This window comes from Takifugu rubripes, chromosome 22 (genome assembly GCF_901000725.2).
Source record: "Takifugu rubripes chromosome 22, fTakRub1.2, whole genome shotgun sequence".
Lineage (NCBI taxonomy): Eukaryota > Metazoa > Chordata > Actinopteri > Tetraodontiformes > Tetraodontidae > Takifugu > Takifugu rubripes.
The window spans coordinates 13,015,609-13,030,946 of record NC_042306.1 but is presented as its reverse complement, the minus strand read 5'-3'; the positions used below and the strand labels follow the sequence as shown (position 1 = coordinate 13,030,946).

The 15,338-nt window shown below is 45.3% G+C and overlaps 2 protein-coding genes across 3 annotated transcripts; one reads left to right on the top strand and one right to left on the bottom strand.

The window, feature by feature from the left end:
- Positions 1-5,720: 5,720 nt before the first annotated feature.
- On the bottom strand, positions 5,721-8,865 carry LOC101076537 (UDP-glucuronosyltransferase 1-1-like). Its single transcript, XM_003975880.3, has 9 exons — positions 8,359-8,865; positions 8,174-8,237; positions 7,944-8,092; positions 7,609-7,736; positions 7,131-7,224; positions 6,885-7,010; positions 6,650-6,737; positions 6,351-6,570; positions 5,721-6,088 (listed from the first exon to the last, which is right to left on the bottom strand). Exons 1-9 carry the CDS (start codon positions 8,863-8,865, stop codon positions 5,818-5,820), a joined length of 1,647 nt encoding a protein of 548 aa, XP_003975929.2. The 3' UTR covers positions 5,721-5,817.
- On the top strand, positions 6,671-14,995 carry LOC101076309 (C-X-C chemokine receptor type 4-like). 2 transcript variants are annotated; one of them, XM_029831121.1, is made up of 11 exons: positions 6,671-6,747; positions 7,000-7,084; positions 9,397-10,171; positions 10,565-10,621; positions 10,821-11,296; positions 11,392-11,467; positions 11,551-11,676; positions 11,756-13,476; positions 13,562-13,770; positions 13,853-14,136; positions 14,209-14,995. In XM_029831121.1, the coding sequence occupies exons 8-11, from the start codon at positions 13,462-13,464 to the stop codon at positions 14,802-14,804; spliced, it is 1,104 nt and encodes a 367-aa protein (XP_029686981.1). In that variant the 5' UTR covers positions 6,671-6,747; positions 7,000-7,084; positions 9,397-10,171; positions 10,565-10,621; positions 10,821-11,296; positions 11,392-11,467; positions 11,551-11,676; positions 11,756-13,461; the 3' UTR covers positions 14,805-14,995. The 2 variants fall into 2 exon arrangements, with proteins under 2 accessions (XP_029686981.1, XP_011615016.2); XM_011616714.2 differs by lacking the exons at positions 6,671-6,747; positions 7,000-7,084; positions 13,562-13,770; positions 13,853-14,136; positions 14,209-14,995 and having other exon boundaries at positions 10,171-10,304; positions 11,756-12,584.
- Positions 14,996-15,338: the final 343 nt, after the last annotated feature.

The window sequence follows — 15,338 nt, the reverse complement described above, 5'->3', positions numbered from 1 at the left end:
AAAGAGCCAAATTCCATAAAGAATTTACGAGAGTAAAGAGTTGCATGGACTGGAAAGAATCTGGACAATGTTTTGTGGCTCATGTGAGAGGCTTATTCTGTTCTGATTAACCTGGTGGGAGTGGAAACCTTGTGCGACTGCTGTGTGAAAGGCTGTTGTTGGAGAGAAGGTTTAATGAATTGCTCTCGTTTAGTTGGGAAAAAAGTCCACAAAAACCACTTGTTGGGTCTGCCCACCATGTGAGTTTTGAGGGTCACAGGTCCCAGAAGACAGTGGAGTGTTTACACACTGGTGTGAAAGGGTGTGAAGTTAAAATACAATAGTTCGGACATTCCAAGCAGTTGTGAAGGCAGAGTGGTGCCACTTGTGGCATCGACAATAGTGAAGAGGCAACAATTTCTTTTAATGCTGGTTGCCAAATTCCAACAATACAAGGACGTCCTGCAATGCCGTTACATCATTGACATTATTTCTTTCAAATATATTTTCCACTATCTGCAAAGAAACTATTTTTAAAAAAAACATATGTCTGCGTTGGTCAGACAGTGAAAGGCACCCTGAACTGTAAATGCATAGAATTACGAGGCCTGATTCGCACCATTATTACTGCTTCAGTGATAAATTAGCAAGGGTCAAAGTTCAAAGCTCAGTGTTGTGATCAAATGAGTTCAGTCAATATCTAACAGGCTTGTGTACTTGGGAAGAGCAGCTCAATACTAAAGTGAGTTATGCTGTGCAGGAAGCGCATGTGGCTCCCCTGTCAACTATAGTGTAAACACAATATCCAAGGTAGTTTTCTATGTCAACTGGACTGGGTTTCTTCTCTTGAAGACGTTTCGCCTTCTATCCAGAAGGCTTCTTCAGTTCTGAAATCGCTGGGGAGAGAGCTTGAATATATAGCCCCTGTGGACCATTGGCATGCTAATGATCTGGGTGGTCACCTGAGAGTCGTTAGCAGGCCCGTTGGTCGACCGGGTCGTTCACCTAGTTTCTGTTGAGGTGTCTCCCCTTTGTCTGCTGGATCACATGGTGGTGAGTCACTGGGTCTCCTGGAATGGTGTGAATGTTTGTTTTGCTGTTGGAAGGAGTGGAGGACTGCATTGTATGTGGGTTATAGGAAGTGCCTCAGGCCACCACCTCTGTTTAAGGATGGTTTTTCCAATTTGACATGGATAGCTTCCTTGACCCCCCTTTCAATCCAGCTGTCTTCTCTGGCCAGTATCCTTACTTGGCTGTCCTCGAAGGAGTGCCCACTCTCCTTTAAGTGTAAGTGGACTGCTGAGTCCTGACCCGAAGAGGTGGCACGTCTGTGTTGTGCCATTCTTCTGTGGAGAGGTTGTTTGGTTTCCCCAATGGACAGTTTAGATTAGATTAGATTCAACTTTATTGTTATTGCACCTGTACAGGTACAGAGCAACAAAATGCAGTTTAGCATCTAACCAGAAGTGCAAAAGAAGCAGCAAGTGAGGATAATAACTTAATAAATACAGTATGGCGGTTATTTTACAATTGTTTACCGGGTTGTGCTATAAACATATTTTACAGATGGTGTTTACATTAAATGCCTTGGACTATAAGTGCAGGAGCTATTTAGCTATTTACATAAGATAGAGGAGATGTGCAAATTATAAATTACGTGTATACAGATGATAAAGTGCATGAGTGCGCAGGACAGGTTTAAACAGTAGCTACATTGGTTACTAAGCTAGTGAGTTGTTGTGTAAACTGCTGTAGTGTAGTGAGGTGTGGAGTGTGTAAGGGTCAGCAGGAGTTCAACAGGGACACCGCTCTGGGGAAGAAGCTGTTCCTCAGTCTACTGGTCCGAGTCCTGAGGGTTCTGTAGCGCCTCCCAGAGGGCAGGAGGGAAAATAGTCTGTGGGCGGGGTGGGAGGAGTCCTTGAGTATGCTGCGTGCTCGATGCAGGCAGCGCTTCCTCTGGACATCTCCGATGGCAGGGAGTGTAGTCCTTGTGATGCGTTGGGCAGTTTTCACCACCCTCTGCAAGGCCTTGTGCTCAGCGATAGTGCAGCTTCCATACCAGACTGACACGCAGTTGGTCAGGATGCTTTCTATCGCACAGCGATAGAAGTTCACCAGGACAGCCGAGGATAGCTGGTTCTTCCTCAGTGTCCTCAGGAAGAAGAGGCGCTGGTGAGCCTTCTTGATGATGCTGGAGGTGTTTGTGGTCCAGGACAGGTCCTCTGAGATGTGGGTCCCCAGGAACTTGAAGCTGGAGACACGCTCGACGGCCATCCCGTTGATGTGGATGGGGTCCTGTGTGCCTCCTCTTGCTTTCCTGAAGTCCACGATGAGCTCCTTGGTCTTGCTGGTGTTGAGGACCAAGTTATTGTTAGCGCACCATGTGGTCAGGCGCTCTACCTCCTCTCTGTAGGCTGTCTCGTCGTTGTTGCTGATGAGACCGATCACCGTTGTGTCGTCTGCAAACTTGATGGTGGAGTTGGATCCATGTACAGGTCTGCAGTCGTGGGTGAATAGAGAGTAGAGGAACGGGCTCAGCACACAGCCTTGTGGCACACCGGTGCTGAGTGTGATGGTGGTGGAGCAGCTGTGACCTGACCTAACACGCTGTGGTCTGTCGGTCAGGAAGTCCAGAGTCCAGTTGCAGAGGGAGGGGTTGATGCCCAGGTCTCCAAGTTTGGTGATCAGCTTGGAGGGGACGACGGTGTTGAAAGCTGAGCTGAAGTCAGCAAACAGCAATCGTGCATAAGTGTTCGTGTTGTCCAGGTGTGTGAGCACAGAGTGCAGTGCTATGGAGACTGCATCATCTATGCTCCTGTTGCTGCGGTAGGCAAACTGGTGTGGATCGAGTGTGGTTGGGAGGCAGTCCTTCAGGTGAGCCAGGACCAGTCGCTCGAAGCACTTCATAATGATGGGGGTGAGTGCTACCGGGCGGTAGTCATTGAGGCAGGTTGGTCTGGAATGCTTCGGAACTGGGACGATAGTTGTGGCCTTGAAGCAAGACGGGACCACTGCGTGGGCGAGGGACAGATTGAAGATGTCCGTAAAAATCCCGGCGAGCTGTTCTGCGCATGCCCTGAGCACACGTCCAGGGATGCCATCAGGACCAGCAGCCTTGCGTGGATTGATCCGGCTGAGGGCTGTGTAGACGGCGGTAGATGATAGTGTGATGGGTTGGTGGTCTGCTGGGAGAGGGGTCCTAGTGGCAGTGTCCTTGTCGTCCTTTTCGAAGCGAGCATAGAAGGTATTAAGCTCGTTCAGGAAGGTGGTGTCCATGACTGTGGGGCTGGAGTTGTTGGGTTTGTAGTCGGTGATGGCCTGGATGCCTTGCCACATACGCCTGGGGTCAGAGCTGGAAAAGTGACCCTCAATCTTGCGTTTGTAGGTGTGCTTGGCCTTTTTGATGCCCCTCCTCAGGTTAGCCCTGGCTGTGCTGTAGGCCTGGGCTTCTCCTGATCTGAAGGCGGTGTTGCGCACCTTCAGCAGGAGCCGCACCTCCTTGTTCATCCATGGCTTCTGATTGGGGTATGTGGTGATCCGCTTTGTGGTGGTTATGCTGTCGATGGTGGTGGTGATGTGGTCCAGAACAGTGGAGGTGAAATTGTCAATGTCGGTGTGTGTGTGTGAGCCACAGCTGCCCTGGGGCGTAAACATACTCCAGTCCGTGTGTTGAAACCTGTCCTGGAGTACGGAGTCTGCTCCCGCCGGCCACACCTTGATGGTCTTCATTGATGGCCTGACGCGGTTGATGAGGGGTGAGTACTTGGGGGTGAGGAACAAAGAAAGGTGGTCTGATTGTCCTAGGTGGGGGAGGGGTGTTGCCGTATAGGCACCAGCCATGTTTGTGTAGACATGGTCCAGAGTTTTGTTTCCTCTTGTATTGCAGGAAACATGTTGGTGGAATTTTGGAAGAACAGTTTTTAAGTTTGAATGATTGAAGTCACCCGCAACAATAAATGCAGCCTCCGGGTGGGCGGACTGTTGTTGGCTAATAGCCGCATGAAGTTCCTTGCATTCTTCCTTGCACTGTACAGCATAAACAACATTACTTTGTTTGGGTCTTGATGTCTTGTCCTTTGGGTGGACCAGCCTCTGTCTGAGAGTGTTGCTGGGTTTGAACTGAACCAGTATGTCGTGTTTCTGGAGGATCCTCCTAAACTTCTCAGAGACCCCGGACAGGTAGGGGATGGAAACGCTGCGGCGTTTGTTTCTCTCCTCCTCTCCTTTGCTGGGGTCTCGCTTTCTTGAGGTTTTGGTGAAGGCCCAGTCTGGGTAGCCGCATGTTTTGAGAGCATAGAAAACTACCTTGGATACAATGACCTGGATGATTGAGAATCTACACAGACATCCTGCAAACACAATAGTTGTGTGCAATAAAAGTGAAGCGGTCAATTTAAGTTCATTTGATTTGATCAAAGGGTACACCGGGACACGCCCCTTTATTTTATATATGCTCCAAAATTAACAGTAGTATGAAATTTTAAATGCAAAAACATGTATTCAAATGGCATCTGTCAATCTTAGTTTTTTTAAATAAATATGAGCCAACATTCTTTCATTCATCCTGTACAATCTTATTCGCTGTGTCACCTTTTCAAAGTGGGCTTATGACAATATTTGTAACGCTGATCAAAACGGCCGATAGTTGGCCGAATAAGAAATAACAGCTGTTTCGTGACAGCTGACCTCTGTGTGTGTGTGTGTCTGTCTGCCTGCCAAAATAACAAAATGATATGAATTTTGATAAAATTTTCAGGAAATGTTAATGGGCCCAGGAACAGATTATTAAATATTTGTGAAGTTCTGGGTTGCCGAGGGACTTTGTAAGATCAAAGCTAAGGGGCTTTGGTCATAATGCAACCTAAGGTAGCTTTGAAAATGACACGCGTTCCCTGCATCGTTTCAAAAATCTTCTGCAGTGTCAGCATTAATTTCCGTCCAGCGTTACACTCATTTTTCATCCAGCTCTTGTCTTGGTGATGGTAGCGTTGGACCACTGTGTAAAGCTTCTACAGCACATCCCAAAGATCCTCAATGGGGTTAAAGTCTGGACTCTGTGGTGGCCAATCCATGTGTGAAAATGATGTTTCATGCTCCCTGAACCGCTCTTTCACAGTTTGAGCCCGATGAATACTGGGATTGTTGAATATGCTTAAGTCATCTAGGAAGAAAAAACATCCACTGATGAGTTCAACTCTGTCATTCAGCATGTTCAGGGAGTTGGGTGATCTTTGTTCACACAATGTTGCTGAACCTGGACAAGAGCAAGTGATGCAACCCCAGATCACAGCGCCACCTACAGGCTTGCACAGTCAGCACCAGGCATGATGGGTGCATCACTTTATCTGCCTCTCTTCTTACCCTGCTGCCCCATCACTCTGGAACAGGGTGAATCTGGACACATCCCACAACAGGACCTTCTTCCAATCCTCCAGAGTCAGGCGCATGTGTTCCCTTCGCATTGTGTGTGTGGAAATGCTGTTAATTTCATTCCTGAGTTCTGTTGTTGTTCTATGATTTGGTTTCACCAAATCAGAATCAATCAGGATTTTTTTCTGACCACATTTCTTGTTTGAAGACAGCTGTTCCATATTTGGTGGTTTTGGTTCACTTTTCATGTCACTAAAACTTGTCAACACACATTAATTGTGACCATTAGGAGACAAAATAAGTGCTACATTCAAACCATTACAGACCAATGTGTTATATTTTTAGGCACAAAAATATCAGTAAACCTCAAAAAGATTTTGAAGTATTTTAATGATCACTCTGTTTTAATGAATGAACACACACATTTACAGTACTGCAATTGTAAGAAGAGTAAAGTGTAATGCTGTATTAGTCTCGCTTCCTTTTCCCACCAAGTTTCCTGAGAAATACTTTCAAACATTTTACTGTCAGCACAACAACAAGCAGCAGTATAGTGAACAAGAATGCTACAACATCCAGGCAATAATACTGGATCCAGTTGAGGTCATGGACAGCAGGTCGGAGATGTTTTGCCCCTTTGTGCCGCATCACAAATTCTGTCCAGTAAACCGAAAGCTCAAGTGGATTAATTGGTTGGTCCTTATGGAGCTCAGACAGTGTCTTTATGTTGTCTTTATACCTGTGTAAAAAGAGTCAATTAGATAATTCAACATGAAAGCAAAGAAATCAAGATTTGTCTCATTAACTATTTGATTATCCAATTTGATTATTTTTGCTTTATTGAATGGAAAAATTGTTGAATTATTTCCACATGAGTGGAAGTAAAAATGCTGAATAATCATTGACATTTTCATGTATTCACTATAATTTAGGTAAATTTGATCATTCACATATTTACTCAGTAAAGGGGGCAGAATATTTTGAGCTGAGTTTCACCTCACCTGGTGTCATTGATGACGTTGTTCAGCGCTTGGACAATGTCCTCTGTCGTAACTGAAAGAATATTCAGGACAATTCCTGCTCCTCTACTTGCCATCTTCTCCGCGTTGTCCGGCTGTTCTGCTATTAGTGGCACCATCACCATGGGAACAGCGTGGCACAGACCCTCATAGAGACCGTGAGAGCCAGCGTGAGTGATGAAAGCTCGAGCTCCAGGATGAGCTAACACAAACACAGGTATCAGATCTTACTCTGTTACAATTAACACATCAATTTATTCCTTTACTTGTCATTTATTCACCTAAAAGGTCATTCTGGGGCACCCACTTCATTATCTTTACATTATCTGGAACATTGCCATCGATCTGTCCAGTGTACCTCCAGATGACCTATAGAAAGGTAAGAGTGTCATATGTTAATGTTTAGAGGTGCGACATCAATACCACCAAAATGGAAAGTTGATTAATACAGGAAGTCTGAATAATTGATGAGTGTTTGAGAACAGTTCAAATATGTGCATTTATACAATCAAGTACCTTCTGTGGAATCTGTCTAAAAGCCTCCAAGAAGATTGTAGTTGTCTCCTCTGGCATCTCTGACACCATGCTGCCCAGAGTGAACACTATAAATCCATGCTCTCCTGACACCCAGGGTAGCAGATCCTGCAGACACACAAAGAGAGGCAGAGATGGATCAGCTGACCTCCTGCACTGAGAGCAGATGACTGGATAAAATGGTAAAATATGAATGTTCTATTGTCTTAACCTAGAAACACAACTTACTTCAGGCAGAGCATCTCTCACGTTGCAATTAATTCCACCCACCAATATCGTGTTGGGCATGAGAGGCCGTGGGAGCTCCAGGGTCATGTCGATCCTGTCATCATAATGTATTTCCTCATGAAACACAGAATCTCAGCTCATCCACCACAGGATGCATTTTTGACGTGAAATGTGTGACTGCTGCCCCTTTTCCACCACCAAGGTCACGTGACACCCGGTTGTTTGATCGCAAAATAACTCAAAAAGTTATGAACATCATCATGAAATTTTCATGAACCGAGAAACAGATGTTAGTCCCGGTTTAAAGGCCAAAGGGGCTTTGATTCTAAAGGAAATAAAACAGCAACATACGGTCAAATGACCTGTTTGGCGGTCTGCGCTCTCCAAGTGCTCTTTTTTCAAATTTTATCTCCCATACATGACATCTGGAATGAGTGAATCTTATAAGTTAATTTAAGTTACATGGCATTTATGTTACCTGAGCAGCCAGACAGCAGATTCTGACAGCACTTCAGCCATTCCCACCTCTTCTCCTAAGAACTGATGGGAAATGTAGTCAAACTGCCAAAACAGCAGTTTGCACATGAGCGGCTCCAGCAGAGCAACCTGCAAGTCACACAGAAACACAGAGTTTAACAAGCTCCGTTTAATGTGAGCAACTTGTGTCACATTACCCAACGTGCACGGCACATGTGGAACTGATAAAGACTTCATAAAGAAACTACAATTAGATATGGTTCATTAATGTATGGCACACATTTAGTCTGTACAGTTAAAGGTTAATTCATCCCTTATTTGAGAACTTGCTCTCACCATGGTGTTAATAGTCCTCTCCTTGAAGTTCATCTTATCTGTGTATCCAGTCATGTAACGAGGAACATAGGAGGGTGGGGAGGGGCATCCTGCAGACTTCATATCCAACATACACGGAATTCCTCTTAACAGGTTAACAATCGGGAGGCCTGGAAATGGAAGATGAATAAAACTAATTGGAAAATGTTCAGATAGGTGAGGATATAGATCATTTATGTGGCAGAACTCACCTAATTTCCGTGCTATTAAAGCCCCTGCGGGCACCATGGGGTCAGTTAATACAGCATCAAAGTTCTGCGGAGTGATGAGATGACAGCAAACATCACTAAAGCATCTTTCCCTCTGATGTTTACGTTCTTTGCACTGGCTCAATTAAAAAAATATCTTGTCACTGGACTGTGTTTGCATGGCTCACCTGCTGCTCCAGCTGTGAGATGATGCTCGCGTTGAACAGCAGGCTTTCTGCAGTGGTGTGGAGAAAACTTGCAAATGTCTGAAACTGGGAAATGCGATTTTGTATCTTCTCAGTGAAACCCACGGTGGATTTTTCCAATATGCCCTTGTTGTCACCCATTAATGAAGCAACTAAATCCTTGTCGTACGGAACAGGAAAGGTCACTGTGTCGTAATATTTCCCTGGACCCATCCTCATAGAGACCTCTGGTATCACCACGGTGACCCTGTGTCCACGGCGGCCCATTTCTTGGGCGAGGGCTTTTAGATCCACCCAGTGACTCCCATCCATGGGTACCACCAACAGATTTCCCAGGAAAGGTGGATCAGAGTCATTAGCAGTGTTTGTGGTGCCTTTGGTTTCTTCTGGCCTCTGGTTCCCTCCCCCCACAGGCCCCGCCGTCTTATCAACAGCACCTTTCACCTGCATGCTGAGCAGCATGATAACAAGCAGAGCGGCGCTCCTCATTGTCCCCTCTCCTCTGCTGCTGAACAATTCTAATAAAAAAGCTCTGACAAAGTGGTGAAATGTATGTGTAAACCACTCCTTCTCACCTTTCTCCGCCCAGCCAGGCAGAGTAAATGAACCCTGTTCGTGTGTCATTTGCAACCTCGAGTCTGCTCAGAGGTTTCTGTAATTATCATAGTATGAAAATAAAATTAGTCTTAAAAAACCAACCCAACCAACACAAGCCCAACTTTCACTGCCCTATCATAAAAATATTACATTTCTACATTAATTCACATGTATTACATTTATTCATGAAAACCAAATACATTTTCAGATCAAGTAACAAATTACACTTAATATGTACATTCACATTTTTGTGAGCATTAAGAGCACAAGTAATATCTTAAGTTAACATGTTTATTGAACACTTGTATGCCTAAACAACAAAAGAAGCTTATATATCTTCAATCAAAATAGGAAACCTGAGTGTGTGTGTCTTTGATATACAATAACTATAATCCAACCAGTTTCCCTAATCTTGTGTTTCAGCATGTGAAAGCAGAGTGGTGCTATGAGAGTGACTGAACAACAAACCGTCGCATTCAACATATGTTTACTCCCACCAACTACAAGGATACCCAGCAGATCCAGAACATAGTTTGCATTTTTTTTTCTCAAATATCTAACAATATGTCACAGATGCTTAGACAGTAAAAGGCATTCGGAAAAAACAGAAGTAATTATCTGTAGAATTATGATGCCCAAATAGCAAGGGTCAAAGTTCAAAGCTCAGGGTTGAGATAGAATGAGTTAAATGAAAATCCAATGGGCCTTTGTACATAGTAACACTCAGTACTCAGGAGATGCAAAGACATTTAGAGCATGAGGGACACATGGCTTCCCTGGAAAAATACCGTCTAAATGGAGTCGTTGCATACAAAAAAATGAAATCATGGATTCAGATTCTTTTTATTAATTTAAAGAGTATACCACTATACTCAGATTTAAAATTCTATCTGGAGCACTGTTGTGCAGTTACATCTCAAATTCAGCAGAAAGGCAGAGAATGTGTGCATATACTGTGTGTGAATATTTTATTTTAATTTCAAGCAGGAGTTAGTGAAATTGGCTGTATACTGTATACGTTTATCATGCATTCGGAAGGGGGCTGAATGACAATGTTTGTAACGCTAAACAAATCAGCCGTTAGGTGGCGACCTAAAGCCGATTACTTTCTTTTTAAACTAAAATAAAATCGTAGAAGAAGACATACCAGCGTTTTTCCGGTCGCGCGCCTCTTGAATTGGATCCAAACACTCATCAGGTCTGTAAACATTTGTACGCATTTAGAATTTAGTTCGCGGCTTCATATTCGGCCGTTTTCGTCGCGTCTGCTTGTCAGTAAAACTGGTTGTAAACATGTCAGATTACATTAAGTTTGACCACTACGAAGCGGAGTAAGTGTTAAAATCAAATAGTCGTGAAGACAATTAAAGACTAAAAACTCACTCATTAAAACAAGTTTATGTTGTGTTAAGTGTAGCTAGTTAACCCAGATTTTTAGTAGCTATCTTTATTTAAGGCATCTTAGTGTCGTACCTGTGCTTTTGTGTAACATTTAGTTATAATAATGTAGAAACCGTTCTACGAAAATGAATTATGTGTTGTTTGTCTTACTCAGATCAGTTTATTGCAAATGGTTTTATTGTTTTCACAGGCCTTCGATTGAAGATGGATTCGAATATACATCAGCCATAAGGGTACAATGTTACAGGTGAGAGTATGTAAACACATTTTCAGATTGTAATTTTCAGGCTCTTGACTCTATTTTGCAATTATGCACTCACTGTGCCTTTTCTAAAGCAAATGTACAATATAATGTTTCTGTAGAGTATCTGTGGGGTGAACTGTGCTCGCGTGCTCAGTGTTATAGATGCTTCATCATAGATATTAATTGTTGGATTCTCTTGCAGCTCTTTTGAGTATTGTTTGAAGCGGAAGATTCCAATGTATCCCAGACGGTCATTCAGTTTAAGCAAGGGATCCAAGGAGGAATTCCAGGAAAGTCCCAGCCCAAATGAAGAGTCTAGCCATCACCAGTGGACTAAGAAGCAGAAGAGAACATTATGGAAAACTAAAGTTGATGATAGTGGGGCGAATACAGCCGATGAGACGGACCAAGACATCCTTGACATTATCGACTGTGCACAACAGAAACGCGTGGACATCGATGAAGGATGGTGCGCTGCGGTGGCTGATGAAGGAGTTGATTTCTCTGATGAAGACTGTGAGTCTGTGACCAGCAGCATTTCCTCTGGTCCCTCGGCCCTTCACAGCAGCACTGCCAAAAAACAGAGCTCCCCGCAGGGTTTGTGCTCAGCTTGCTGGAATCTCTACCAGAAGGCTAAAAAAATGAAATCGCCAATTAAAGATAAGCTCTTGGACAATGGTGAGTGGACACATGCATGTTTGGGAGAATAATTGTGAACCTGTAAAACATGACATCCTGACAGGTTCCGTGTTGCTTTGTGATGTTTTGAACAGATCCAAAGTCTCTGACATGTGACCAGTGGGTCCTTCTCAAACAATGGAGGCCAAAGAGGGTGCCAAACACAAGAAGGTAGTGTTCCTCATGTGTTGGATGTGCTTGAGCTGGTGCTCTGTTGGTGCTGTCGAGTTCATGATCCCACTGCTGTGTTTCAGGAAGCTTTTGAGACAAGTAGATCTGGTTAAGAAAAGGCTGGTGAAACGTGATAAAAAAAGAACTAATCGAGTAACGACAGAGAAAGAACAACCCGTCTGCTTGAGGCCACATGTTTTCCTCCAGAGGTGAAACATTTCTGCACAGAAAACGGATTGTGTTTGTTCCCTCAAAAAATGAGCTTAACGTGGAACATCTTTGTCTCAGGAATCTTAAACAGGTGTTTAAAGATCCAGTGAAACCTGGGAGGAAGAGGAACAGGAGAAAGAGGCGAAGAGAAGATTCTCGGGTTCCTCGCGTTGCCAAACAACAGCGTCTCCACAGCAGCGATCTTGCCAAGCACGCCAGCAATAATATCCGTGCGGTAAAGGCTGATAACTCTAGTCCGGACCCAAGCAGCAGCCAGAGCACTAGTTCTGGATTTGATGGTTGGAGTGAACAAGAAATGGATGTGCCGGAAGAAACGCATCGCACACTTGAGCTGATTTCCTCCTCAGTCAATGGAAAAGAATCCTCAAAGCCCCAAGAGGCCAGAGTCAAGCCAAAAGCTCTGAAAAAGGCGGCTGGATTTAGAGACTTGCTCGCTCAAATGCGAGCAAACACCAGTGTAATCGTCAAAGAGTAGGTCAGTTAGTAGGTCGACACTCTTTTCAATTTTTTTTTTTTAACTTTTTAACTAAACGACCAGATCTTACACAACTGCATATTTATTTCAGTGCATATTTATTTTGGGCACATTTGTTGTGGTTATTTAGGCACATTGTGTTAATTGGTCATTCTTAATTGGAAAACAGCATGCGTGTCATTAAATGACCACTAGGTGGCGCCATTTGTCCAGTTCATAAACGTAAGTTGCGTATTTAATGTGTTATTCAAGTGTTTTACTGTCTCATCCTAAAATTCTGTACGTCAGTAATCATTAAAAATCAATAAATTTAATTATTTTCACTATTTCCTCCCTGGTTAGCTGTTAGTTCAGTTTAGTGTTGTGGTCAGTTATAAATTTTTGCTGGGAATAAACTTGGAACACATCTTGCATCATCATTCCTAATTTGTAAATTGTTAAAGTCTAGTAGTGTTTTTTTTTCTCCAGATGTTTGTGTTGATAATGGTGAATTTGGAGGAACCAAACACTGGACTAAGCTGTAGGGGAGTCGGATACCGTTGCTGTTTACCTATGGGATTAATGCATCGAGAGAGGAAGGACATTGTTAGTCTGAACATTGCTTCGCCAGGAAAGGTGTCTGCTGACTGTCTGCTTTGATTTATCGTTGACTCTTTCCATTTTCCACTTGTGACTGATTGCCTTTCATAGAGAAGCGCAGCCGCTGGGTGAGGACGGCCCTGGACTCTCGGGGTGGATGTGTTTCAACACGCGCTGATGTTAAAACCACACTTGTTTTGGTCTCATAAAGGTGACATGCTAATAACACAAACACCTTCATGGTTCCCTGAGAGAGAAAGATCTCGCAGACTCTTATCAGCGTCGCCATGATAATCCTCCAGAACACCACATGAATTATCACCTTCTTCATCTTCGTGTTATCAGCAAATGGAACAAATATGTTTGTGATTCATCAGGAGCCGAACGAAGCTGCTTGTATTGCTTTAGCAGACCGTGGGGCCTGGAGACACCGACACTCTTTATACATTGTTTTCCATATTGCCAATTGATCCCACTTATCACAAAGCAGAGGTCTCGGGGCCAAAACAATTCAAGCAGTTTGCATACACAATACAGTATCCTGTGATAGAACCACTATCAGCACCTGACACCTCGAAAACAGGAAGAAGGGTTCAGCAGGAACACAGATGTGTCGGAGGGTTTTGAAGGAGGAGCGTGGAGAAAACTATATAACCCCTGTAGGAGCAGATCTGAGCTTCACTCCGCTGACAGCGAGGAGGTCTCCATCATGTCCTACTACGAGGTGAGTACGTCGCGAGCGGTTGATCCGACGGTAAAATCTGCGTCGAGTCGACCTTTAATCGTTGCGGTGGAACGTCTCCCTTCAGCACATCATCCTGGAGTACGACGACAACGACACCGGCTCTGGTTCAGGCTCCGGGGAGCTGGGGATTGGTCTGGATGAGCCGTGCGGCGTGGAGCACATCATGACTGCCGACCTCCAGCGGGTCTTCCTGCCCGTGGTCTACGCGCTCATCTTCATCATGGGCATCACCGGCAACGGCCTGGTTGTCCTGGTACTGGGCTGCCAGCGCAGGTGAGCGGGCGGATTCTGGATCTCATTCTTCTGAGGACAGAAACCAGATGATCTGATGACCGTTGATGTGGTTTTTCCCCAGGTCAAAGTGCAGCCTCACAGACCGCTACCGCCTCCACCTGTCCGCTGCCGATCTCCTCTTTGTTCTGGCGCTGCCGTTCTGGGCCGTGGACGCCGCCATGGCGGACTGGCGCTTCGGGGCGGCCACCTGCGTGGGCGTCCATGTCATCTACACGGTCAATCTGTACGGCAGCGTGCTCATCCTGGCCTTCATCAGTCTGGACCGTTACCTGGCCGTGGTCCGAGCCACGGACACAAACACCGGCGGGCTGAGGCAGCTGCTGGCACACAGACTGGTTTACGCAGGTAAGTGTGGCCCCCCCGCACGCGTAGATTTCTATATTGCTCTGTATGTTTATAGTTTATTTCTGGCGGCAGGTGCCTGGTTGCCTGCGGGCCTCCTGGCGGTGCCTGACCTGGTTTTTGCCAGGACCCAGGAAGGAGGTGAAGGGGCCACACTCTGCCAGCGTTTCTACCCAGAGGAGAACGCTCCCCTCTGGGTTGCGGTTTTCCACTTGCAGCTGGTCCTGGTTGGTCTGGTGATCCCAGGGCTGGTGCTGCTGGTTTGTTATTGCGTCATTGTCCTCAGGCTGACCCAGGGCCCCCTGGGGGCTCAGAGGCAGAAGCGACGAGCAGTCAGGACCACCATTGTTTTGGTTCTCTGCTTCTTCCTGTGCTGGCTGCCCTACGGAGCGGGCATCTCTGTGGACGCCCTGCTGCGCCTGGAGGTCCTGCCGCGCAGCTGCCGCTTGGAGGCCGTCCTGGGCGTGTGGCTGGCCGTGGCGGAGCCCATGGCGTTCACTCACTGCTGCCTGAACCCGCTGCTGTACGCTTTCCTGGGGGCCAGCTTCAAGAATTCAGCCCGCAGAGCCCTGACAATGAGCCGAGCCTCCAGTCTGAAGATTCTACCACGAAGGCGTCCCGGGACCTCGACCACCACAGAGTCCGAATCCTCCAGTTTACATTCCAGTTAGTGTTTGCTTGTGCTCTTTGTGGATGTATGTTTGTATAAAATGTATATGTGTGCACGTGGGGACGTTTACATAAGGAATCTGAGATAGAATCGAGCAGTCTGCTGGTCCACGACTCCTCTCCTGTAAATACTGTTTTTTGATTGATCGTGTTTTTCATTGTGAATTTCAGGAATAAAAAAAAAACACTTGTGCAAACTTCTCCTCTCTTCTTGTTTCCTGAGTGAACACAACACTTTAAGGGTCCGGATGTGCCAGATTTGAACCCAGTCTGACCAGTATGTGAACAAACCTCTTCAAGACTTGGCCTGTGGGGCAGGAAAGACCTGTGTGTGTGTGTGTGTGTGTGTGTGTGAGGGGGGGTTCCATCAAACCAAGCTCTAGATCTTATTACGCAAGGCTCATGATTGGGTTTTAAAAAAAATAAAGCACTGGTTTGTTTCCAAAGGGTTGAAAAGCAGGTTTACAGATGGAGATGAACTGAAATCAGTTGGTATTGTGGGCTAATCTGTCCATCGGTCTCTCTCTGTGCGTTAC